This window comes from Schistocerca serialis, chromosome 2, assembly GCF_023864345.2.
Source record: "Schistocerca serialis cubense isolate TAMUIC-IGC-003099 chromosome 2, iqSchSeri2.2, whole genome shotgun sequence".
Taxonomy (NCBI): domain Eukaryota; kingdom Metazoa; phylum Arthropoda; class Insecta; order Orthoptera; family Acrididae; genus Schistocerca; species Schistocerca serialis.
Genome location: NC_064639.1, coordinates 921,909,712 through 921,934,497, shown reverse-complemented (window position 1 = coordinate 921,934,497; position 24,786 = coordinate 921,909,712). Strand labels below are relative to the sequence as shown.

Sequence of the window (24,786 nt, the reverse complement as noted above, 5' to 3'; positions counted from 1 at the left end):
TCCAGTGCGAGCTGTAGTTATCGTATGACAGCGAAACTTGGCAGATACGCTTATGCGTTAATTCGGAACCTATTTACGCTGGAAAACAAATTAGTTCCAGTTGTGGCCACCAGGTGCAAGTCTGGTGCTTTACACTGTTTGTAAGACGGTATGACATCCATGCTGTCATTCAACAAGTCATAGCACGAGTGAAAATACGGCTATCGAGACGAAAGACCGTGCGCTGTTAGTGAAACTGTTTTGTGTGAACGGCAGCAGTTACAGTGCTGCACTGAGAGATTATCGTCGACTGAAAGGTCTGAGTAGAGGACTGATGCCATTAAATGGTTTAAAGAAGATGATAATGAAATTCGTAAACACTGGGGAGCTTGGTGTGGCATCTCTAAGAGGAAGGTGTCCTATCACGGTGGAAGCTATTGCCAAGGTAGCTACTGCCGTAACTGACCATGCAACAAGTGCCCGGGGTAGTGCTAATGTTCGTCCAGTCTCACGGTAATTGTCCATCCCATGGTTAACAGCACAGAAAGTTTTGCGGTCTGTATTTCACTGGTACCCATACAAGCTTCAGACAGTGCAAACAGCCGAAATCTCATGATCAACAGCAACGTTCTGAATATGCTCATCGGTTTCTGACACGGATCAAAGCTGATGAGATATGCCCGGACAATATTGTATGGAATGACGAGGCACATTTTACTCTACAGGGTGCAATGAATAGACAGAACTGCCGAATTCGGGGTGCTGTTAAACCACGTGTTGTGCACAAAGAGTCATTGTACTCGCCGTATGTAACTGTGTGTGGTGTGGGTCCACAAGCACCTTTATTCTCGGTCCGTTCTTCTTAGAAGAGAATACACGCAGAGGGCCTATCAGGCGTACAGTGACGTCTGCATGTTATCGAGACCTCCTTGTACAGGATGTGATTCCTCCTTTGGAAGACCGCAACTGTGTGGAAACCACTATTTTCATGCAAGAAGGGGCAACACCTTCTGTCCCTCGCCCACAGAAAGATCTGCTTAATGCAACCTCTACGAATGCATTATCTCCAAAGGTTTCCCATATGCACGATCTGCAAGATCACCTGATCAGAATCCATGTGATTTTGGCTCTGGAGTTATTTAAAAGAAAGCATTTACCAGGGATACGTTCGGTCTGAAGGCCAGTATACAGGAACACGTTGCTCACATTCCACCAAAACAGCTGCGAGCAACTGTCGATCACGTCGTTTAACGGATGCAGCATCTCTTCGACGTCTCCGGTACTCATATTGAACACATTTATAACGGTGGTTAATGATGAAGACAACTTTATGCCTTTGTCACTTGTTCGGCCTTTTCTGCCCACGTCCTGTTCCTGATCCATTACATATGGAAACATTTCTATAAGTTTTTCTTGCAGTCAAAATCCCAGATTTGCGCCTAGTGGCCACGATCGTAACTAATTTTTGTCCAGCGTAAATCGTTTCCTCATTAACGCTTTAGAACATCTACGAAGTTTTGCTGCCACACGATAATTACAGCCCACACTCGACCCCTGTGGGTAGCTGCACTTCAGTTATAGCCACGCCAGTACAACTAAAACTAAACTCCGTCCGAACAGGCCTTGGAAGGGCCAACGGTTCCGACCGGCCGCCGTGTCATCCTCAGCCCACAGGCGTCACTGACTGCGGAGATGGAGCGGCATGTGGTCAGCAGCACACCGCTCTCACGGCCGTATATCAGTTTACAGGACCGGAGCCGCTACTTCTCAAGCAAGTAGCTCCTCGGTTTGCTTCACAAGGGCTGAGTTCACACCGCGTGCCAACAGCGCTCGGCAGACTGGATGGTCACCCATCCAAGTGCCAGCCCAGCTCGACAGCGCTTAATTTCGGTGATCTGACGGGAATCGGTGTTACCACTGTGGCAAGGCCGTTGGCCTGTACAACTAAAATTGTTTAAAAAATATTCAAGAACGTAAGTTTAAAACTCTTCTCCACAGCAACAAATTTAGCAAATGCAGGCATGAGCTACGTATCCAGGAAAAACTGTTGGGAGGATTGCACTCAACTGACACTAAATTAAAAGGCACATTTTTGCTCATCGTTACACAAGAGGTTTCCGTTACCCTTTACAAATGAGAAAAGAGCCAAGGAACTTCATACTACGAGGGGTTGTCAAATGAAAATCGGACACCCGCCATAACGGGACCATGGAATGATTCCAAACAAAAGTAGTCGCCACACGCGTTGAGACATTTATCCGGCTGCGAGAGGAGACGATCAATTCCCGTTTCGCAGAACGCGGTCGGCCGCTGACGGATCCGCAACCACATCCTTTCTTGCACTTCCTTGTCCGGTTGAAACCGTCGTCCACGCATTTCTCTCTTCAAGTCGCCAAAGATGTGAAAATCACACAATAGAAGATCCGGGCTGCACGTAGGATGTTGCAGTGTTTCCCAACCAAAGCGCTGAAGCGTAGCCTTAATCCAATTGGCAGGGTAGGGGGGGGGGGGGGGGGGGCGTTATCGTGCAACACAAGCGGTGGAAACATCCCACATCTCTCCCGCCAAATAAATCCAGAGGTACTCACCCAAGATCAGGTAAGTCATGACGAACTTCTTCTTCGACTGCTGGGGCCCTCTGCTGGTCGCATTCTCCGACTGTGGAAGCACAATCAATGCGCAGCGCTATGAAGACGCTATGCAGAAACTGCGGCCTGCCGTAAAGTCAAAACGCCCAGGAATGCTGTCGGACGGAATCATCCTCTTGCACATAACGCTTGTCCGCACACAGACAATCGGACGAAGGCTAAAAAATGTTCAAATGTGTGTGAAATCTTATGGGACTTAACTGCTATGGTCATCAGTCCCTAAGCTTACACACTACTTAACCTAAATTATCCTAAGGACAAACACACACACCCTAGCCCGAGGGAAGACTCGAACCTCCGTCGGGACCAGCCGCACAGTCCATGACTGCAAGGCCTTAGACCGCTCGGCTAATCCCGCGCGGCTCGGACGAAGGCTACGCTTCAGCGACTTGGTTGGGAAACACTGCAGCACAGATCTTTCAACGTGTGATTTTAACATCATTGGCGACCTGAAGACAGACATGCGTAAACGTCGGTCTCATTCGGACGAGAAAGCGCAGAGTTGGTGCAGTTGTGGATCTGTCAGCGGCCGAGCTGGTTCTGCGCTACAGGAACTGATCGTGTCGTCTCTCAGCAGGATAAATGTCTTAAGGTGTGTGATCACTACTTTGGGAAGGAACCATTCCATGGTCCCAAAGTGGCGGGTGTTCGGTTTTCATTTGGCTGCCTCTTGTATTAAGGACGTTGCATTAAGAAACGGTTATTAAAAACGTGACATTACTTAACTCCGCCCGAACAGGCCATGCAGGCCCAACGGTACCGACCGGCCGCCGTGTCATCCTTAGCCCAGAGGCGTCACTGGATGCACACTGCTCTCCCGGCCCGTATGTCAGTTTACGAGACCGTAGCCACTACTTCTCAGTCAAGTAGCTTCTCAGTTTGCCTCACAAGGTCTGAATGAACGCCGCTTGCCAACAGCGCTCGGCAGACCGGATGGTCACCCATCCCAGCCCGACAGCGCTTAACTTTGGTGTTCTGGCGGGAACCGGTGTTACCACTGCGCCAAGGCCGTAAAAACGTGACATGATCAAATTATATTTCAGTGTAAAGAAAAAACGATAAGCGGGCAAAACAATTACACAATTTGTGTCGACGTGAAGAAAAGATACACAACACTCACGTATAAGGGTCCTGTAAGTGAACCCACAGCAAGATGTTTTCCTGGACTGAATGGAACAATCGCATTTCAGGCAAATAATTTTCTTGGAGATGTCTTGAGACAACAGTGAGTCTTATCACGGTCCGCGCGGCTCGCCCCCCATCCCCCACCCCCACCCCCCCGTTCCCCCCGTCGGAGGTTCGAGTCCTCCCTCGGGCATGGGTGTGTGTGTCGTCCTTAGCGTGTTAGTTTAAGTTAGATTAATCAGTGTGTAAGCTTAGGGACCTATGACCTCAGCAGTTTGGCCCCATAAGACCTTACCACAAATTTCAATTTTTCAAATGCACAGAATCAGTTGCCGAGATTGTGAAAGTAAATATGTGTATATCGGACAGATAGGCAGATCGTTTCATGTACGCTGTACAGGACACTGCTACGCAATTTCCAACCGCACAGCATTAGATGAACATTTAAATACAACCAAGCATATCATAGCAGAAATTTAGGACAGACCTAGTGTGAATGTAACGCACACAGCAGATAAAGGCTTATGGTTATATATTCCAGAAGAATTGGTGATATATACGGAAAAGAAAACAAACCAGTAAAATTTATTAAATAAACAGAGTGAATTCAATTTGAGCCGATTTTTCCACTTATTTAATGAGATATTATAAAAGATTGCGCTTCTGCGTGGTTTTGTACATATCGATATGACTCTTTCGTTCCCAATCAAATGCTATAGTTTCTACAGTTGTGCTTTGATCATACAGCCGACCAGTGAGTCTATAATAAACATTATAGATCTAAAGCACACTACTTTTTGTCTGACTGTGGCACCGAAGGGTAGTTTTAAGACCCCTAACGTGTTGCACCCAAGGCAACGATTGTAGGTTACCAAGTCATAAATTAACTTCTAGAGATTAACTTTATCTGATGTTACGGTAATTTTTGCAGATCCGATAATGCTCGCTTTCCATGATGTTAATGTCAAATGTTTATACTAAAGCACTATATCAATACATCAAGTGCTCAGCATCTGCAAGTAAATACTTTTAAAACAGTTTGTCCTTAACAGAGATATTAGTTTATTGAAAGAGTGAGTAAATTTTCCTCACTGTCGTGTAAATAATTTATAAAATGACATTGAAATAGATTTATTTGGATTTGACACGACAGAGAGCATAGTTGTGTGATCTTGTTTTGGCTTTCAGTTGCAGGTGGACAAAATATTTTCTAAGAAGTATATGTATTTTAAAAGTTTGTTACAGTTCCATTGATGATATCATGATTTCGTTAACACATACAGTATTTCTAGAAACTACAGTTCTGTTGGTACACAAGCAATTCGAAATTCTTTGTAACTCCATTCAATAACCTAGTTAGCGCCAGTAAAAAAAGAAGTGGTTCAAATAGCTCTGAGCACTATGGGACTTAACATCTGAGATCATCAGTCCCCTAGAACTTAGAACTACGTAAACCTAACTAACCTATGGACATCACACACATCCATGTCCGAGGCAGGATTCGAACCTACAACCGTAGCGGTCGCGCGGTCCTGGCATGTAGCGCCTAGAACCGCTCGGCCACCCCGGCCGGCTTAGCGCCAGTCGCTTTCATATTATCTTGAGCTATGTTTTTATGACAATATATTTTTAATTGTCTAGTTCTGTATTTTATTTAATATAAATCTGTGTACAACCTATTGTCTTCTAAAGAACAAACAAATACTCTGTATCGCAAATGTATTCATTAAAGAGGGCGCCGATGGTGTCCGCCACAAACATGTAGCTTAGCTGCGTAGTCTATACAATGTAATCTTGGTCTGTATGTTAAATTTGTGAAAATCAGTGTTCTCTGTTGGAAACTGACACATATAGTTGTGCTTTCATCGTTTAGGTTTGACTTTGTATATATTTATTTTATTTTAGCACTGAACACGATCGACTCAAATCGATACGCAGTAATAAAAAACGGTTTCAAATTTACACGACTGATGTTATAGTTTTTCTGGTTTGCAATAAATTTTCTTGGCGTACTGTGGAATGGTATTTCACCAAAGAGAGTTTCTGTCGGCAATGGCATCGTCTTCTATTAATTTTACAAGCCCATATTTTCCATAAATTAATTCCATTATACGTCTCTAAATCTCTAGTTTCGTAGCTGCAATTGAATTAGCCGTAAGATAACAGGCGAGCGCGTCTGACGGATTGGCCGTTTATAAGAACTAGACTTTCGGGGTTCACGTATAGCATGGGCGGAAATGTTAAAAACGGGATTGAGAAATGACAGAACATCATCGTGCGCCGGGAGCTTCAAATAAAATATTCAATTTATCATAACTTTACATAAAAAACTTTACACTAAAAGGTATCAGATAGAATATATAATGGTAAGACAGAGATTTAGGAACCAGGTTTTAAATTGTAGGACATTTCCAGGGGCAGATGTGGCCTTTGACCACAATCTATTGGCTATGAACTGTAGATTAAAACTGAAGAAATTGCAAAAAGGTCGGAATTTAAGTAGATGGGACCTGGATAAACTGACTAAACCAGAGGTTGTACAGAGTTTCAGGGACAGCATAAGGGAACAATTGACAGGAATGGGGGAAAGAAATACAGTAGAAGACGAATGGGTAGCTCTGAGGGATGACGTAGTGAAGGCAGCAGGGGATCAAGTAGGTAAAAAGACGAGGGCTACTAGAAATCCTTGGGTGACAGAAGAAATATTAAAGTTAATTGATGAAAGGAGAAAATATAAAAATGCAGAAAATGAAGCAGGCAAAAAGGAATACAAACGTCTCAAAAATGAGATCGACAGGAAGTGCAAAATGGCTAAGCAGGCATGGCTGGAGGGCAAATGTAAGGATGTAGAGGCTTATTTCACTAGGGGTAAGATAGATACTGCTTACAGGAAAATTAAAGAGACCTTTGGAGAAAAGAGAGCCACTTGTATGAATATCAAGAGCTCAGACGGAAACCCAGTTCTAAGCAAAGAGGGGAAAGCAGAAAGGTGGAAGGAGTATATAGAGGGTCTATACAAGGGCGATGTACTTGAGGACAATCTTATGGAAATGAAAGAGGATGTAGATGAAGATGAAATGGGAGATACGATACTGCGTGAAGAGTTTGACAGAGCACTGAAAGACCTGAGTCGAAACAAGGCTCCGGGAGTAGACAACATTCCATTAGAAATACTGACGACCTTTGGAGAGCCAGTCCTGACAAAACTCTACCATCTGGTGAGCAAGATGTACGAGACAGGCGAAATACCCTCAGACTTCAAGAAGGATATAATAATTCCAATACCAAAGGAAGCAGGTGTTGACAGATGTGAAAATTACCGAACTATCAGTTTAATAAGTCACAGCTGCAAAATACTAACGCGAATTATTTACAGACGAATGGAAAAACTGGTAGAAGCCGACCTCGGGGAAGATCAGTTTGGATTCCGTAGAAATGTTGGAACACGTGAGGCAATACTGACCTTACGACTTATCTTACAAGAAAGATTAAGGAAAGGCAAACCTACGTTTCTAGCATTTGTAGACGTAGAGAAAGCTTTTCACAATGTTGACTGGAATACTCTCTTTCAAATTCTAAAGGTGGCAGGGGTAAAATACAGGGAGCGAAAGGCTATTTACAATTTGTACAGAAACCAGAAGGCAGTTGTAAGAGTCGAGGGACATGAAAGGGAAGCAGTGGTTGGGAAGGGAGTAAGACAGTGTTGTAGCCTATCCCCGATGTTATTCAATCTGTATGTTGTGCAAGCAGTAAAGGAAACAAAAGAAAAATTCAGAGTAGGTATTAAAATCCATGGAGAAGAAATAAAAACTTTGAGGTTTGCCGATGACATTGTAATTCTGTCGGAGACAGCAAAGGACTTGGAAGAACAGTTGAACGGAATGGACAGTGTCTTGAAAGGAGGGTATAAGATGAACATCAACAAAAGCAAAACGAGGATAATGGAATGTAGTCGAATTAAATCGGGTGATGCTGAGGGAATTAGATTAGGAAATGATACACTTAAAGTAGTAAAGGAGTTTTGCTATTTGGGGAGCAAAATAACTGATGATGGTCGAAGTAGAGAGCATATAAAATGTAGACTGGCAGTGGCAAGGAAAGCGTTTCTGAAGAAGAGAAATTTGTTAACATCGAGTATAGATTTAAGTGCAGGAAGTCGTTTCTGAAAGTATTTGTATGGAGTGTAGCCATGTATGGAAGCGAAACATGGACAATAAATAGTTTGGACAAAAAGAGAATAGAAGCTTTCGAAATGTGGTGCTACAGAGGAATGTTGAAGATTAGGTGGGTAGATCACGTAACTAATGAGGAGGTATTGAATAGGATTGGGGAGAAGAGAAGTTTGTGGCACAACTTGACTAGAAGAAGGGATCGGTTGGTAGGACGTGTCCTGAGGCATGAAGGGATCACCAATTTAGCATTGGAGGGCAGCGTGGAGGGTAAAAATCGTAGAGGGAGACCAAGAGATGAATACACTAAGCAGATTCAGAAGGATGTAGGCTGCAGTAGGTACTGGGAGATGAAGGAGCTTGCACAGGATAGATTAGCATGGAGAACTGCATCAAACCAGTCTCAGGACTGAAGACCACAACAATAAACAATACATAAAAATAATTTTATGAATTTACAATTAAATCAATACAATGTAATGAATACCCTTAGCTGCATACAGACGTTGATATAAGTCAACGGGGAGAGTTGAAAATGTGTGTCCCGACCGGGACTCGAACCTAGGATCTCATGCTTACATGGCAGACGCTCTATCCAGCAGAACCACCGAGGACACAGAGGATAGTGCGACTGCAGGGACTTATCTCTGGCACATTTCCCGTGAGACACACATTCCCAACTTATTGTCCTGCACTACCGCACTATATTCGTTATGCCCCTACCCACTACACTCATTACTCGCGTCTTTACCGATTCCCGTAAGAGTTCGGGCAATGTGTGTGCATCCGCACAGAAGATGGTGAAATGGCCGATGAGCCTTAACTATATATACATAAAGATGGTATCTGTTCTTTCGGTGACCATGCACAGCTCGTTAGAATGAATTTACAATTAAATCAATACAAAGAAATGAATACCCTTAGCTGCATACAGGCGTTGCCCGAACTCTTACGGGAATCGGTAAAGGCACGAGTAATGAGTGTTATGGGCAGAGCCACTACAAATATAGTGCGGGACAATAAGTTGGGAATGTGGGTCTCACGGGAAGCGTGCCAGAGATAAATCCCTGCAGTCACACAACCCTCTGTGTCCTCGGTGGCTCAGATGGATAGAGCGCCTGCCATGTAAGCGGGAGATCCCGGGTTCGAGTTCCCGTCGGGGCACACATTTTCAACGTTCCCCATTGACGTTTATTAAAGCCTGTATGCAGCTAAGGGTATTCATTTCATTGTATTGATTTAATTGTAAATTCATTCTAACGAGTTACACGGTCATCAATGTTGGGAATGTGGGTCTCACTGGAAGCGTGCCAGAGATACGTCCTCGCAGTCGCACTGTCCTCTCTGTCCTCGATGGCTTAGATGGATAGAGCGTCTGCCATATAAGCAGGAGATTCCGGGTTCGAGTCCTGGTCGGGGCACACATTTTCAACTGTCCCCGTTGACGTATATCGTCGCCTGTATGCAGCTAAGAGTATTCATTTCATTTTATTGATTTAATTGTAAATTAATTCTAACGAGCTGCACGGTCACCAATACCATATTCATATATATATAATTTTATGGGTTTCTTTTTTACCGATCATATGATAGACACTCACTTCTTGGGCTGCGCTAATACTCGCTTTAGGCCGCATGCGGCGCGCGGCCGCAGGTTGAACATCCCTGGTCTGTAAGAAGCCTCTGATCGTACGTTACTGTTGTCCAGACCATCCTGAAGCAACAGAACTCTCGTAGTGACACAAGCACGTCAATGTTTCCAGGTAACACGGTTGCCATAGACAGCACATACTGCCCCCTCACTGTAGAAACTAGGACTGTCAATATTTTTAAAATGATCGGGAATACGATATATCGATTTTTAAAAGAACATCATTATCGGCACTCGACACAACGAAAAAAAAAATGTCGCTATGTTGACGGAAAAAATGTCGACGCACAGGCAAAAAAAAAAAAAATAAATAAATAAATAAAAAATAAAAAAAATAAAAAAAAAATTGAATTGCAATTATGTTCTTGGTTTTAGAGCTGTACATCTAAGTATTGATTTTTTATTAGATATTCTGTACATCAACAAGCTATCAGCCTGCTTATCCACTTCGGAACAAGAATTCAAAGGAAAAAGACGCACGTTCACGTTTGGCGATAACCACCTTGCTAACAATGGTAAATGCGTGTAAGTGGCAGAATAAAGGTGCCCGATAGATCCGTCATTCGGTTTCGTAACATTAGGATTTCTTCGGAACACTTCATGTCGACTTCCTTGTTTTTTTCATTTCTGTCAACACCAGCTGTGTCAAAATTGCGTGGTGAAGCTAAACGTTGCACTTTTGTTCATCATTTCCAGTAACTGTTTTTGAGGAATGCCTATATGAAGAAATAGCACACTAATTGCCTAAAAAGGTTTTTTTCAAGCAAATGGTGGCTACTTCCTCACATCGGAAAGCTTGTTATTCCATTCACACCGCCACCCCGCGGTGCAATTGGACTTCTTTTATTCCACATATACTTGCTTCACACAGTCAAAGAGAAAGACTGGATGTGATGAAAGCTCAAAAAGTAGTGAGACTCCTTCATACATTTAAAGTAAAATTACGTTCTACCACTATTTCAAAAGAACAACTTCAAATATTTACCGAGAATTGTGAAATATATAACATAAAATAAAAATATTTGCACTTGATATTGCCGTTTGATATTACACTACTGGCCATTAAAATTGCTACACCACGAAGATGACGTGCTACAGACGCGAAATTTAACCGGCAGGAAGAAGGTGCTGTGATATGCAAATGGTTAGCTTTTCAGAGCATTCACACAAGGTTGGCGCCGGTGGCGACACCTACAACGTGCTGACATTAGGAAAGTTTCCAACCGATTTCTCATACACAAACAGCAGTCGAGCGGCGTTGTCTGGTGAAACGTTAGTGTGATGCCTCGTGTAAGGAGGACAAATGCGTGCCATCCCGTTTACGACTTTGATAAAGGTCGGATTGTAGCCTATCGCGATTGCGGTTTATCGTATCGCGACATTGCTGCTCGCGTTGGTCGAGATCCGATGACTGTTAGCAGAATGTGGAATCGGTGGGTTCAGGAGGATAATACGGAACGTAGTGCTGGATCCCAACGACCTCGTATCACTAGCAGTCGAGATGACAGGAATCTTATCCGAATGGCTGTAACAGTTCTTGCAGTCACGTCTCGATCCCTGAGTCAACAGATGGGGACGTTTGCAAGACAACAACCATCTGCACGAACAGTTCGGCGACGTTTGCAGCAGCATGGAGTATCAGCTCGGAGACCATGGCTGCGGTTACCCTTGACGCTGTATCACAGACAGGAGCGCCTGCGACGGTGTACTCAACGACGAACCTGGGTGCATGAATGGCAAAACGTCATTTTTCTGATGAATCCAGGTTCTGTTTACAGCCTCATCATGGTCGCATCCGTGTTTGGCGACATCGCGGTGAACGCACATTGGAAGCGTGTATTCGTCATCGCCATACTGGCGTATCACCCGGTGTGATGGTATGGGGTGCCATTGGTTACACGTCTCGGTCACCTCTTGTTCGCATTGACGGCACTTTGAACAGTGGACATTACATTTCAGATGTGTTACGACCCGTGGTTCTACCCTTCATTCGATCCATACGAAACCCTACATTTCAGCAGGATAATGCACGACCGCATGTTGCAGGTCCTGTACGGGCCTTTCTGAATACGGAAAATGTTCTACTTCTGCCCTGGCCAGCACGTTCTCCAGATCTCTCACCAACTGAAAACGTCTGGTCAATGGTTGTCGAGCAACTGGCTCGTCACAATACGCCAGTCACTACTCTTGATGAACTGTGGTATCGTGTTGAAGCTGCATGGGCATCTGTACCTGTACACGCCATCCAAGCTCTGTTTGACTCAATTCCCAGGCGTATCAAGGCCGTTATTGCAGCCAGAGATGGTTGTTCTGGGTACTGATTTCTCAGGATCTGTGCACCCAAATAGCGTGAAAATGTAATCACATGTCAGTTCTAGTAAAATATATTTGTGCAATGAATGCCCGTTTATCATCTGCATTTCTTCTTGGTGTAGCAATTTTAATGGCCAGTAGTGTAATATATTGGGGAAAAATGTCGTCGATATATATCTACATAATTTGGCAAAAAATGGATATAGCGATATTTTATGGACAGCCCTAGTCCAAACCATCCCGAGGCGACACAACTCTCGCAATGACCCACAGCACAGTACCGTAATGTTTCCAGGTGACACGGTTGCCATAGATTGCACATATTGCCCCCTCACGGTAGAAACATAGACTGTTTTCGCTAGAATTAGATTACAGATAAAGCAATGTATTTCTGGATCCCAACGTTAGATATTAAAATTCAGGAAATATACTCGTACAACATTTGTTTTCAACGCTGCATCTGAGTTTTTGCAGTTTCGCCTCGTGTAAAGCAAGCGTTTAAGAGCGAACGAGCGAAGCTTGGAAGGACTGACCGATGCAGGAGTAGAGCATCCTGCGGCGGATGGAGCGCTTGAAGAAGCAGGAGCAGCCGTCGCAGCAGTAGACGCCGTAGTGCTTGCCGTAGCTCTTGTCGCCGCACACCCTGCACGGCACCGGCACGGGCAGCGTGCGACCTGCAACACGCGCAGACCTGCTGTGCACCTCAGCACGCCTTCTGAAATTTGGACACAATTTTACTTTTAACTCGACACTTTCTGGGCCTCCAGAAATATTCACCATTCCTCCGATAACAACGTGTTGGAACTCGTAATGTACATTCACAGAGAGTTCTCAGTGACTCCTGTGTGAAACATGTGTTCACAGATCTTGATGGCACATGTAGGGCAACATTGCGAAAAAATCGATTTTTTGTTGCGTAATTTATTAGACTGATTTTTTAAGAATAACATTGCAAATTTTCATAATGGAATTCTGGCTAGAAATATATTTTCCAAAAGTTAGTTTGGGCGTCTGCTTCTGGCACGCCCCCTCTTTCTATTCTGTGAGCCACACCTTCTCTACGCCAGAAATTTTGTGTGAGTCAATTTTTCGTTCACACAGTCGAAACGAACCGCAGATGAGTTTAAAGGGCTGTGAGAAAGATTAACTTTGCTTGTTTCTTTGTTTACAACGTGGTTTTCTTGAATAGTACGTGCTACAACCTTATTTCAGTTTTTAACTTTCTATAAATCAACCTTTTTTGCTCGAAATGGATCGTAACGGTACACACATCATCATCATCATCTTTTAAGATTGATTATGCCTTTCAGCGCTCAGTCTGGAGCATAGCCCCCCTTATACAGTTCCTCCATGATCCCCTATTCAGTGCTAACATTGGTGCCTCTTCTGATGTTAAACCTATTACTTCAAAATCATTCTTAACCGAATCCAGGTACCTTCTCCTCGGTCTGCCCCGACTCCTCCTACCCTCTACTGCTGAATCCATGAGTCTCTTGGGTAACCTTGCTTCTCGCATGCGTGTAACATGACCCCACCATCTAAGTCTGTTCGCCCTGACTGCTACATCTATAGAGTTCATTCCCAGTTTTTCTTTGATTTCCTCATTGTGGACACCCTCCTGCCATTGTTCCCATCTACTAGTACCTGCAATCATCCTAGCTACTTTCATATCCGTAACCTCAACCTTGTTGATAAGGTAACCTGAATCCACCCAGCTTTCGCTTCCGTACAACAAAGTTGGTCGAAAGATTGAACGGTGCACAGATAACTTAGTCTTCGTACTGACTTCCTTCTTGCAGAAGAGAGTAGATCGTAGCTGAGCGCTCACTGCATTAGCTTTGCTACACCTCGCTTCCAGTTCTTTCACTATGTTGCCATCCTGTGAGAATATGCATCCTAAGTACTTGAAACCGTCCACCTGTTCTAACTTTGTTCCTCCTATTTGGCACTCAATTCGTTTATATTTCTTTCCCACTGACATTACTTTCGTTTTGGAGATGCCAATCTTCATACCATAGTCCTTACATTTCTGATCTAGCTCTGAAATATTACTTCGCAAACTTTCAATCGAATCTGCCATCACAACTAAGTCATCCGCATATGCAAGACTTGGTTCATGGTGTGGGTTCCTGTAGTCATGTCCTAGTTCATGAACCACGGGCAACGTATGAGTGGCCAAGTAAGTGGTCCCGACAGTCGGGATACCAGTTACTTTGGAATAAGGCTGCGCATCTCGGACATATTCTGAGTCGTGGTCACCTTTGTGCTCATACGGCAAAGACTACCAAATCCACCGGTTAGTCCCTCAGCCGTTAGGGGTAAAACCCAATGGGACTCGGGGCAAGTAAGGCTAGCAACCTGCTTCCCTGGTACTTTAAATATGATGCTGGCAACAATCAGAGCAAAATACCACGGTACACACATATTCACAGAAAACTATGTTCAAAATATTCCAACTTTCAGGTACCTAGCCAATCCTGAGCTGCTCAAAAAATGTGTACATGGGAAAACACAGAATAAAAATGAGAGCTCAGTCACCTTTTGTGGATGCATTGTCCAAAAAGCAGTATCTGTGTCGTCAGTTGTGCTGAAGATAGTTGCATCTGGTGCCTGTCTAGTGTTCGATAGGGAAAATGGAAGTAGAATTAAGTGCCTGCTAAGACTAGGCTTCCATCCTGGTGCGTTCACACTGAAGATGGTCAAAGCATCGATGAAGCGCAACTGGACAAAGCTCAGCCAGCAGAAGAAAAAAATGCAAAAGTTGGCTGGGTAAAGGAAACAGGAGAAGAGAATAAAGATTATGGATATGACCAGCATTAGTCGCTACAGGTATAGTAATACTGTCAAAAATTGAAATAAATACTTTAAATTCGAACTGCCTTAAACTGACTTTTTTGTTGTATAATGTACCTTTTCTCAGGAACTAGAAAAGCTAACATCCTGAAATTTGGCATAGTTCTTACGAATTACATTACTGAATAATCCTGTCCAGCACTCTTCTGTTATCTTTTTTCTGAGAAAAGTTATCCTTTAAAATTTGACAAAAATAGAGCACTCCCGGGTAAAACTAAACTGAAAAATTAATTTCAGAGCAACTATGACCTTGAACAAAAATCTGTTCCTCACGTTTTATTAGCCTCTTATTCAGACGTAAAGAGTTAAATTCCAATTTTATTGCTCGATTAGCTTACGAGAAAAGGTACATTATAGAAACAATGGTAATTAAAAATTCAAATCCTTATAAAATGTATGGAGAAGTGCATTTTCAAACAAAAATTGCACAGAATATCAAGAATTATGTTGTACATGTAGACTCAAGTTTTGGTGTTTCAGGTATGATATTTTTGGAGATATACAGGGTGATTCAAAAAGAATACCACAACTTTAAAAATGTGTATTTAATGAAAGATGTGTTATACATCATTACAAAGAGTATTTAAAAAGGTTTTTTTTCACTCAAAAACAAGTTCAGAGATGTTCAATATGGCCCCCTCCAGACACTCGAGCAATATCAACCCGATACTCCAACTCGTTCCACACTCTCTGTAGCATATCAGGCGTAACAGTTTGGATAGCTGTGTTATTTCTCGTTTCAAATCATCAATGGTGGCTGGGAGAGGTGGCCAAAACACCATATCCTTAACATACCCCCATAAGAAAAAATCGCAGGGGGTAAGATCAGGGCTTCTTGGAGGCCAGTGATGAAGTGCTCTGTCACGGGCTGCCTGGCGGCCGATCCATCGCCTCGGTTAGTTGACGTTCAGGTTTAATAACTAACCTTTTTCGTAGGACTCTCCATACAGTTGATTGTGGAATTTGCAGTTCTCTGCTAGCTCTGCGAGTCGATTTTCCTGGGCTGCGAACAAATGCTTGCTGGATGCGTGCTACATTTTCATCACTCGTTCTCGGCCGTCCAGAACTTTTCCCTTTGCACAAACACCCATTCTCTGTAAACTGTTTATACCAACGTTTAATACACCACCTATCAGGAGGTTTAACACCATACTTCGTTCGAAATGGACGCTGAACAACTGTCGTCGATTCACTTCTGCCGTACTCAATAACACAAAAAGCTTTCTGCTGAGCGGTCGCCATCTTAGCATCAACTGACGCTGACGCCTAGTCAACAGCGCCTCAAGCGAACAAATGTACAACTAAATGAAACTTTATAGCTCCCTTAATTCGCCGACAGATAGTGCTTAGCTCTGCCTTTTGTCGTTGCAGAGTCTTAAATTCCTAAAGTTGTGGTATTCTTTTTGAATCACCCTGTATATGTTTAAGTCAAGACTGCATTTGGCCCTACGTCTGTCCTTAAGGGAGTTGTATGCTTAGAGGGGTGTAGACTATAACAAGACTCCTCACTGAAAACTGGCTCTTGAGATCTTAGAAGGTTCTTTTATAGATTTCAACAGGCCTGACCAATGAGCGCTCTGCGAGTGCGATTGTTCCAGCCGCACTCCTGCCTACCGGTGCGAGTGCAGCGGCGGGTGGTACCGAGGGATGAGGAGGCACAGACAAACGAAGGATGCAGTCGGACGCCGCTAGGGTAAAGCAAACGCCAAGTGGTTTGTTGACAGCACTATTTCCCTTAAATCAGATTCATGTTCTGCATTAGAAATACTATGGCATCTACGTACAAGGTCTGTTCAAAAAAATTCCGGAACATTAGTAATTTCGCGCCAATGGTGTTTTGGAGCGTAATGCGGCTGGCATCCCTGCACACGCCTTTGTTTGATGTGAAACTGCCAGAAGTTTCATTGTTGTATGTGTGTTAGTTATTGTTCAGTGCTGCATTGAGTAGAACGTTGTGTCGCACAGTTTGCGAATTTCGAGATGACAGTGTTAGAGGCTGGACGGAAGTTAAAGTTGACCCTCGTCCAGGACGTCCTTCGACGTCTACCGACGACGCTCATGTCAGGAACTTCAAGAAAACTGCGTACCATTCGAAGACTGGCTGTCCGAGAGATTGCAGAAGAATGTAACATTTCAGTAGGACCATGTCATGGAATCCTGTCACACCATCTTGGAATGCATCGTGTTGCCGCAGATTTCGTTCCAGGGTTCATGAATCAAGACAAGAAAGACCTTCGCTTCGCAATCTGTGAGGAGCTTTTGGATCGCGCAAATGAGAACGAGATGTTCCTTACGAGGATCATAACTGGTGATGAGACATGGGTCTACGGTTATGATGTTGAGAGCAAGGTTCAATCTTCAGAATGGGTCGGGAAAGGTTCTCCAAGACAAAAATAAAAGCTCTTCGGGTCATGTCAAAGCCATGCTGATAATTTTCTTTACTTTGAAGGATTATTTCATCATGAATTTGTCCCACAGGGTCAAAATTTTAATCGATGGTACTACTAAGACGCGTTGCGACGCCTGCGAGAAAATTTGAGAGCGGCCAGAAATGTGGCGAGACAATTAATCACGATAGCGCACCAGCCCATTCATCCCTGTTGGAGTGTGATTATTGAACAAAAAAACGAAACCACTCTGCCGCCTCATCCTCTGTACTCTCCAGACCTGTCCCCTGCGGACATTTTTTATTTCCAAAGTCGAAAAATCCAGTTAAAAGGACGAAGATTTACAACGATAGACGAGATAAAAGAAAATTCGCAGATGGCGCATGGCGAGGTGTATCAGTTGCGGAGGAGACTCTTTCGAAGGAGATCATGCACAAGAAGTAAAAGGTAAACGTAGAAAATTTTTGTGAACAAAGTTACGGATCTTTTTTTTTACCTCGTACTTGTCCAAAGGAAAAGTGGGAAAGCCACATCGTTTAGAGCGGAATGGAAGTGCCTTTCTTTTCGTATAATTTAAGGGCCATGATAAATGTTTAGCATGCCATTACAATATTAATAATTGCATAAACACTTACTGGAACGTCATTACAACACCAGCCACAAAGATGATGTGATGCACTTGTCTTCATGCAAACGACAGTGTTTGCCCGCTGAAATGAAAGTGGCCTTTAGGGAAAAAAACGGTTAGTGTAGTAGTGACAAATTCTTATACGGACGAAATCGTCATTTATTTGAATTCCTTAAATGTCTTAATGCAAAGGGAGAATCATTTGATAACAGATACACAGGACAAGATTGATGCTATTAAAAAGAGCAGTTACCCAATGGAAAAATCAGCTTCAACTTCATGACATGCAACATTTTCAGAAACTCAAGGCGATCATTTGTGGAGCAGACATGACAGTACGTTTCACAAACTGACAGGTTTCATTACGAGTTCTCGAAGAGATTCGAAGCCATTGCACCGTTCTAAACGAATTTCGATTTATTTGTGAGAGTGATTTCGTTTTTGGCTGCCAGTGTGCCTCATTATTTCCAATTTGAGCTGACAGAGGTACAGGCTAGCACCCAGATGAGCGACTTGTTTGTCCAATCCAGGAATTTACAAGAGTTTCATTAAATGTAACTGTAAGAATAATATCCCCGACAGCACAGACAAGCTACTCCAGTTACTTCAATGTCTGGTTCAACACAAGCGTGGGAACGGCTTTTTCTGATATGAAATAAAAGAAGTCCCACCAACGATTTGATTTAACAGATTTTAGCCAGCATAACTCCGTGTGTTTGACTGCATTGAGAAACGTAGTTCCAGACACTAGTGTGTTACTTACTCTAAAAGCAAAATGTATAAAACCTCACAACTTTGTGTTGAATGCCTGTATGAAAAGCTTTTTACAGTTCAGTTTTACAGTATGCCGCAACATTTGTCTCTTAGAAATAGTTACACTGTGTTGTAAACACGTCTTTTTACGTTTCCTGGAATGCAGCGTTTGGCATACGGCCGTCTCACCCGCAAACCTGCTCGGAGTAGAGTAGTGGTGGGGGAAGCCGGAGTGCTGAGCAGACACGACTGCACTCTGAGAGCGTGAATGTAGGCCAGTCCTGGGTTACACGATCAGTATATTTGTGTCAAATTTCGTGCCAATGGTCCCACATCTTAAGCAGTCTTTAGGACATGTGTACGATCGTTTTATAGCAACATTTTTCTTTTGCAAAAAATACCAATTTAATAAATGGAAAGCTTGTATTTAGGTATCTCGCAACTGAATCTATTTAATCGTTCTGTTTCATATGCGCAACCATTGTTATTTCCATGTATTTGTATGGCTTAAATATTTCTGTTGTAGCTCACTAATCTTGTAGACCAAGACTGTTGCATTTTCGTTCAGTGAAAACAGCTAAACTTTTTCTTCATTTAGAGCAAGTTCCAGTCTCTGCAGCATTCTGAAATCTTATCATCATTCGAAATTACGTTCATGTAGTTTCCTCCATTTAACATTTCATGCTGTACCATCAGGCCATCCACAAAATTTATGACTCTACAACTAACATTACCTGTCTAGTCGGTAATGCGTGTTTCCTTGTCACATACCTGAAGGTGTTTACGTGACCGTCGATGATTCTCGATCCAGAGTTGCATTCTGTTTCGTATGTCAGAAAATATCTAGTTCATTACAAAACGCCATATTTTCTTCAATAAGCGTTGGTCCAAAAGTGAATCTATAGATATTATAAAAACGCCAATACTATCTGTGATCTATTGCTTTTAATATAAAGTTTAGTAAGAAAGAGTGCCTCACGATTTATGTTCGAGTATCTTTATAACCGTGATTGCACAAAACGTTTAAAACGAAGTGCTCCGAGGTGTTAGATTATATAGTACTGCACAAAGTAAAAAAAAAAAGCTGCTATAAATATACGTACGCGAACCATTACTTGTTGAGATATGGGTCATTCTGTCGTATGTCTGTTGACGCTACAGGAAGTGCTCTGTGTGTCTACCACTCATTCTTGCACATCCCTCAGCCCTTCTCAAAGAATCACGAGCTCGTACAAGCATACCTAGGTGCCCTCGGATTTAGTCACGTGCATGGAACACACAGTTTTGTAGCGTGTGGAAATAAGCTAAAGTGACAGGAGAGGCTTTGCTATAGAACATCCTTGACCAATTCATCACTCATGAGGCGTTTGTGTTAAGGGCTGTCTTACGATGCGTAGAAAATTGAGGTGTTGCCCCACTGAGCATAAACCACATCCGTTGTCTTTCTGCAATAGTAATTTTCTCCAATATGGCGAGTAACTTCTTGGGCAGAAATTGGTGATAAACTGCACCCATTAGTTCCTCCGGAAAAGAATGTAGGTCCTTTGAGTCTGTCACACACAATTCCTGCCCACATATTGATACTAAAGCGAATCTAAGCCTTGCTTCGAAGGTCGCTCGAAGATCCGCCTCTGCCTGAACGTAGTTATTGCAGTAATTTATTTTCCCACACTGTGTGAATCCCATCTCATCCATAAATAAAACGCAAGCTGTGAAATGCGGATTTTCAGCGTGCCGTTTTAGAATCCGCCAGTAATACTACCCCATTCGCGGTCGGTCGCTGTGGACGAGCGGTTCTAGGCGCTTCAGTCCGGAACTGCGCTGCTGCTACGGTTGCAGGTTCGAATCCTGCCTCGGGCATGGCTGTGTGTGACGTCCTTAGGATAGTTGGTTTTAAGTAGTTCTAAGTCTAGGGGACTGATGACCACAGATGTTGAGTCCTAAAGTGCTCACAGCCATTTGAACCATTTGATACCCCATTCCCAATTCTTCGAACAATAGAACTTCCACACATGAAACAGCCCCAAACGTGTCATTAGAAATGATGTAATGTGTTGCATATTTGACTTTAAGAATGTAAAATTATTTTAAGATAACGTAGTTTTTCAAACCTCTCAATGTTTATGCCGACGTGTATCATTAAGTATGTGTCATACAATGATATAAGTTTGAAGGTACATTCAGTGGTACGTGCGAATGCTGTCTGCAAAATCTGATGCGAATAGATTTAGCAATAAAGAAGCAGTAAATTAAAACGTCGTGCCTGATGCTGGAGTTTTACTACATGAATAGCGAAATTGTTGTCATAACTATTTTCCATTTCATTGTTTTGTGGGAGGCGTCAGCGAGAAAAAGTTTCGGAAAGATCTGAAATTATGTGTGAAGTTTATTGAAAGTCGCTAAGTCCCTTCATTCTCAAGTACTGTATGAATATAGTCTGGGAAAACTTGACTTCTGCGGCTTCAAGACAAACACACACTTTCTGACTTTAATACTGCACATGGTGTGTTGATCTTTTAACGTAAGATTACAACTCTCAATAAACAGATTATGACAGCATTTTGGATTTTTACATTCGGTCAATAATTATACGAAATACTCAAAATCAAATTTTTGTTGCCCTTGGAAGCCTTTCGATAGTAGACATACAACTATGATGGCGTAAATCTATTAACATAGGAGGACTCCTTTTTCCTAACTGAAACTACAGTGAAAAGAAAAATATTTTATTTGCAGCATTTAGTTACTCTTTCCACCGACTTTACATAGTCACCACTCTGGCTTAAACATTTGTTGTAGCGTGGTAGCATCTTCCCAATACCCTCGTTATAGCAGGCAAGCGCCTGTGATTCCTGTCAGTTCGCTGGGCTGGTCTGTAGCTCGTTGTCTGTGCCAAAATGCTGCACTCATAACCAACGGTTCATGTGAGCGAAGAGATGAAAGTTAGAGGGAGCAAAGTCGACGCTTTATGGTAAGTGATCAAATACTTCCCATCGAAAACCTGCAGGAGCGCCTTTGTTGCACCTGCAGTGTGCGGGTGAGAATCATCATTAAGAAGGAAACGCATGAAAATTATGTTACGTGAGCAACATGAAATCGGGCGAAACGCCTCGGCATGCACTTCATACTTCGCGAGAGACACTGTCGTTCTGTTTATTGTTACATGCTCACTGTGCGCTCAGAATTGAAAAATGCGACGTGACGCGATGGGCGGGAATGCTAGACACATTGCGCAACACATCTGTGCAAAGCTTCACAGGATTTTCACTGTGGTTTTAATTTCGTGGCCGATCGGAGGGTGAACAAAAACAGACCTAGTGAACCCGTAGAACTGTAAGCTGGCATGTGGGTCTTGCATTCAGAGAACCTGCACGCACTATATTATGATTTTTAAATTCGGTCTCTAATTCTGTGAAACACCCAGAATCAATTATTTGTTGCCCCTGTGAACCATTCGACAGGCAACCTGGAAGTGTGATGGTGTGTGTCTAGCCTTTTGGAAAAGTACTTCGGCAGATATTAATATAGATCTGCAGAACTGCAATCAGTAGAGCCCGGATTTCCATGTAAATGCATGTTCGCTTGTTTTGGCCATTCGGGAAGTGATTTCATCGATATAACTGCATTGATTTAGATATCTGTAACGCATATTATGTCATTTTTCCTGCGTCAGTGCATATATTGCAATAACTCGCATGACAGCACCTTTCACTGATATTATTTTCATATGAATTAAGCCAAAAGTGCAAAATATGAGTAATTTGCAATAATTTGTAAATTTTATAGTGGGCTCAAACGCCCTAGGTCGCTCGGTAGCTGTCGGTAGAAGCCAACAAACTTCGTGACAGTAAATTTAAATAAAAAAGGGTGCTGCCCAGCATACGATGAAGGTCAGGAAGACAACTAAAATATTTTAGTCTAACCTAAAACACACTACATGTTTAGCCCATGCGCTACATCGTGTAGCTGAAACCGCACGTATCAAATATAACAATGCGAATATGCTAATATCTTCCATAAACAGGGTAAACAGACGCACAAAATACAAAGGTCTGAAAATTCTGACCACATTTGTTAAGTCAAGCCTTTTTCCCTGCTGATGGTATTTTTGAAATCACTTGGTCGTGTTGTCGCATTTAGACATACACTCCTGGAAATTGAAATGAGAACACCGTGAATTCATTGTCCCAGGAAGGGGAAACTTTATTGACACATTCCTGGGGTCGGATACATCACATGATCACACTGACAGAACCACAGGCACATAGACACAGGCAACAGAGCATGCACAATGTCGGCACTAGTACAGTGTATATCCACCTTTCGCAGCAATGCAGGCTGCTATTCTCCCATGGAGACGATTGTAGAGATGCTGGATGTAGTCCTGTGGAACGGCTTGCCATGCCATTTCCACCTGGCGCCTCAGTTGGACCAGCGTTCGTGCTGGACGTGCAGACCGCGTGAGACGACGCTTCATCCAGTCCCAAACATGCTCAATGGGGGACAGATCCGGAGATCTTGCTGGCCAGGGTAGTTGACTTACACCTTCTAGAGCACGTTGGGTGGCACGGGATACATGCGGACGTGCATTGTCCTGTTGGAACAGCAAGTTCCCTTGCCGGTCTAGGAATGGTAGAACGATGGGTTCGATGACGGTTTGGATGTACCGTGCACTATTCAGTGTCCCCTCGACGATCACCAGTGGTGTACGGCCAGTGTAGGAGATCGCTCCCCACACAATGATGCCGGGTGTTGGCCCTGTGTGCCTCGGTCGTATGCAGTCCTGATTGTGGCGCTCACCTGCACGGCGCCAAACATGCATACGACCATCATTGGCACCAAGGCAGAAGCGACTCTCATCGCTGAAGACGACATGTCTCCATTCGTCCCTCCATTCACGCCTGTCGCGACACCACTGGAGGCGGGCTGCACGATGTTGGGGCGTGAGCGGAAGACGGCCTAACGGTGTGCGGGACCGTAGCCCAGCTTCATGGAGACGGTTGCGAATGGTCCTCGCCGATACCCCAGGAGCAACAGTGTCCCTAATTTGCTGGGAAGTGGCGGTGCGGTCCCCTACGGCACTGCGTAGGATCCTACGGTCTTGGCGTGCATCCGTGCGTCGCTGCGGTCCGGTCCCAGGTCGACGGGCACGTGCACCTTCCGCCGACCACTGGCGACAACATCGATGTACTGTGGAGACCTCACGCCCCACGTGTTGAGCAATTCGGCGGTACGTCCACCCGGCCTCCCGCATGCCCACTATACGCCCTCGCTCAAAGTCCGTCAACTGCACATACGGTTCACGTCCACGCTGTCGCGGCATGCTACCAGTGTTAAAGACTGCGATGGAGCTCAGTATGCCACGGCAAACTGGCTGACACTGACGGCGGCGGTGCACAAATGCTGCGCAGCTAGCGCCATTCGACGGCCAACACCGCGGTTCCTGGTGTGTCCGCTGTGCCGTGCGTGTGATCATTGCTTGTACAGCCCTCTCGCAGTGTCCGGAGCAAGTATGGTGGGTCTGACACACCGGTGTCAATGTGTTCTTTTTTCCATTTCCAGGAGTGTAATTCATATACAGCCAGATTTAGCTTTGCCACCATAGCCTATTTTAACCAGATAGGGTAGCTGGATAAATGTTGCCACCTTTTGCTGTGATAATTTTAATGAAGTTTACTCGGTAAGAGAAAGTAAATTACTGCAAATTTATTGACGTTACCATTTGTTTGCTTCATTCTATTGAATAGCCTGAAGTTATTGTCGCGTAATTCTTTTTCAGGCTTTGGGTCGTATACACTTTCCATGTCACAAATGCAACTTGCACTAAAGATGCGGAAGTGGCATGCAAGAAAGCAGTTTGAAGCAAGACCTGATTTACAACAAGTTTTGTGCATTTGTCTGCAGCAAAGCGAAGCTGGTAGCCACTTGTAAGTGGTGGAATCTTTGACAGTTATTTAAGAGTTTGAAAAATGGAGGAGTGGGTGTTGCAACAAAACATTATATGAACAAAGTCATCGGATCATATCCTGATATTGAGTTTATGAAGTTGACAAAGAAATATTTTGTAGTGAAAATGTAAATGTCTTTGAACTTGATTTGGCTTTGGCCCAAATTCCTTCACTTAAGTATGCACCTGTCGCTTATCTGTGACGTACAGAGGTCATTTACCATGTGAAAAAATATTCTATCTGTTGATGCACGAGCCTAACAGAAGAAGATTTGGAGAAATTGATTATTGTGTACTGTTTTAGAAGCAAAAAGAAATAACTATAGAACTGAA

The 24,786-nt window shown here is 43.5% G+C and overlaps 1 protein-coding gene across 1 annotated transcript in view; it reads right to left on the bottom strand.

The window, feature by feature from the left end:
- LOC126456520 (photoreceptor-specific nuclear receptor) overlaps positions 1–12,665 on the bottom strand; it is a 94,831-nt gene extending 82,166 nt beyond the window's left edge. The window contains exon 1 of the mRNA XM_050092269.1: positions 12,419–12,665. Within this exon, the coding sequence (XP_049948226.1) occupies positions 12,419–12,665 (247 nt within the window). The remainder of the gene's footprint in view (positions 1–12,418) is intronic.
- Positions 12,666–24,786: the final 12,121 nt, after the last annotated feature.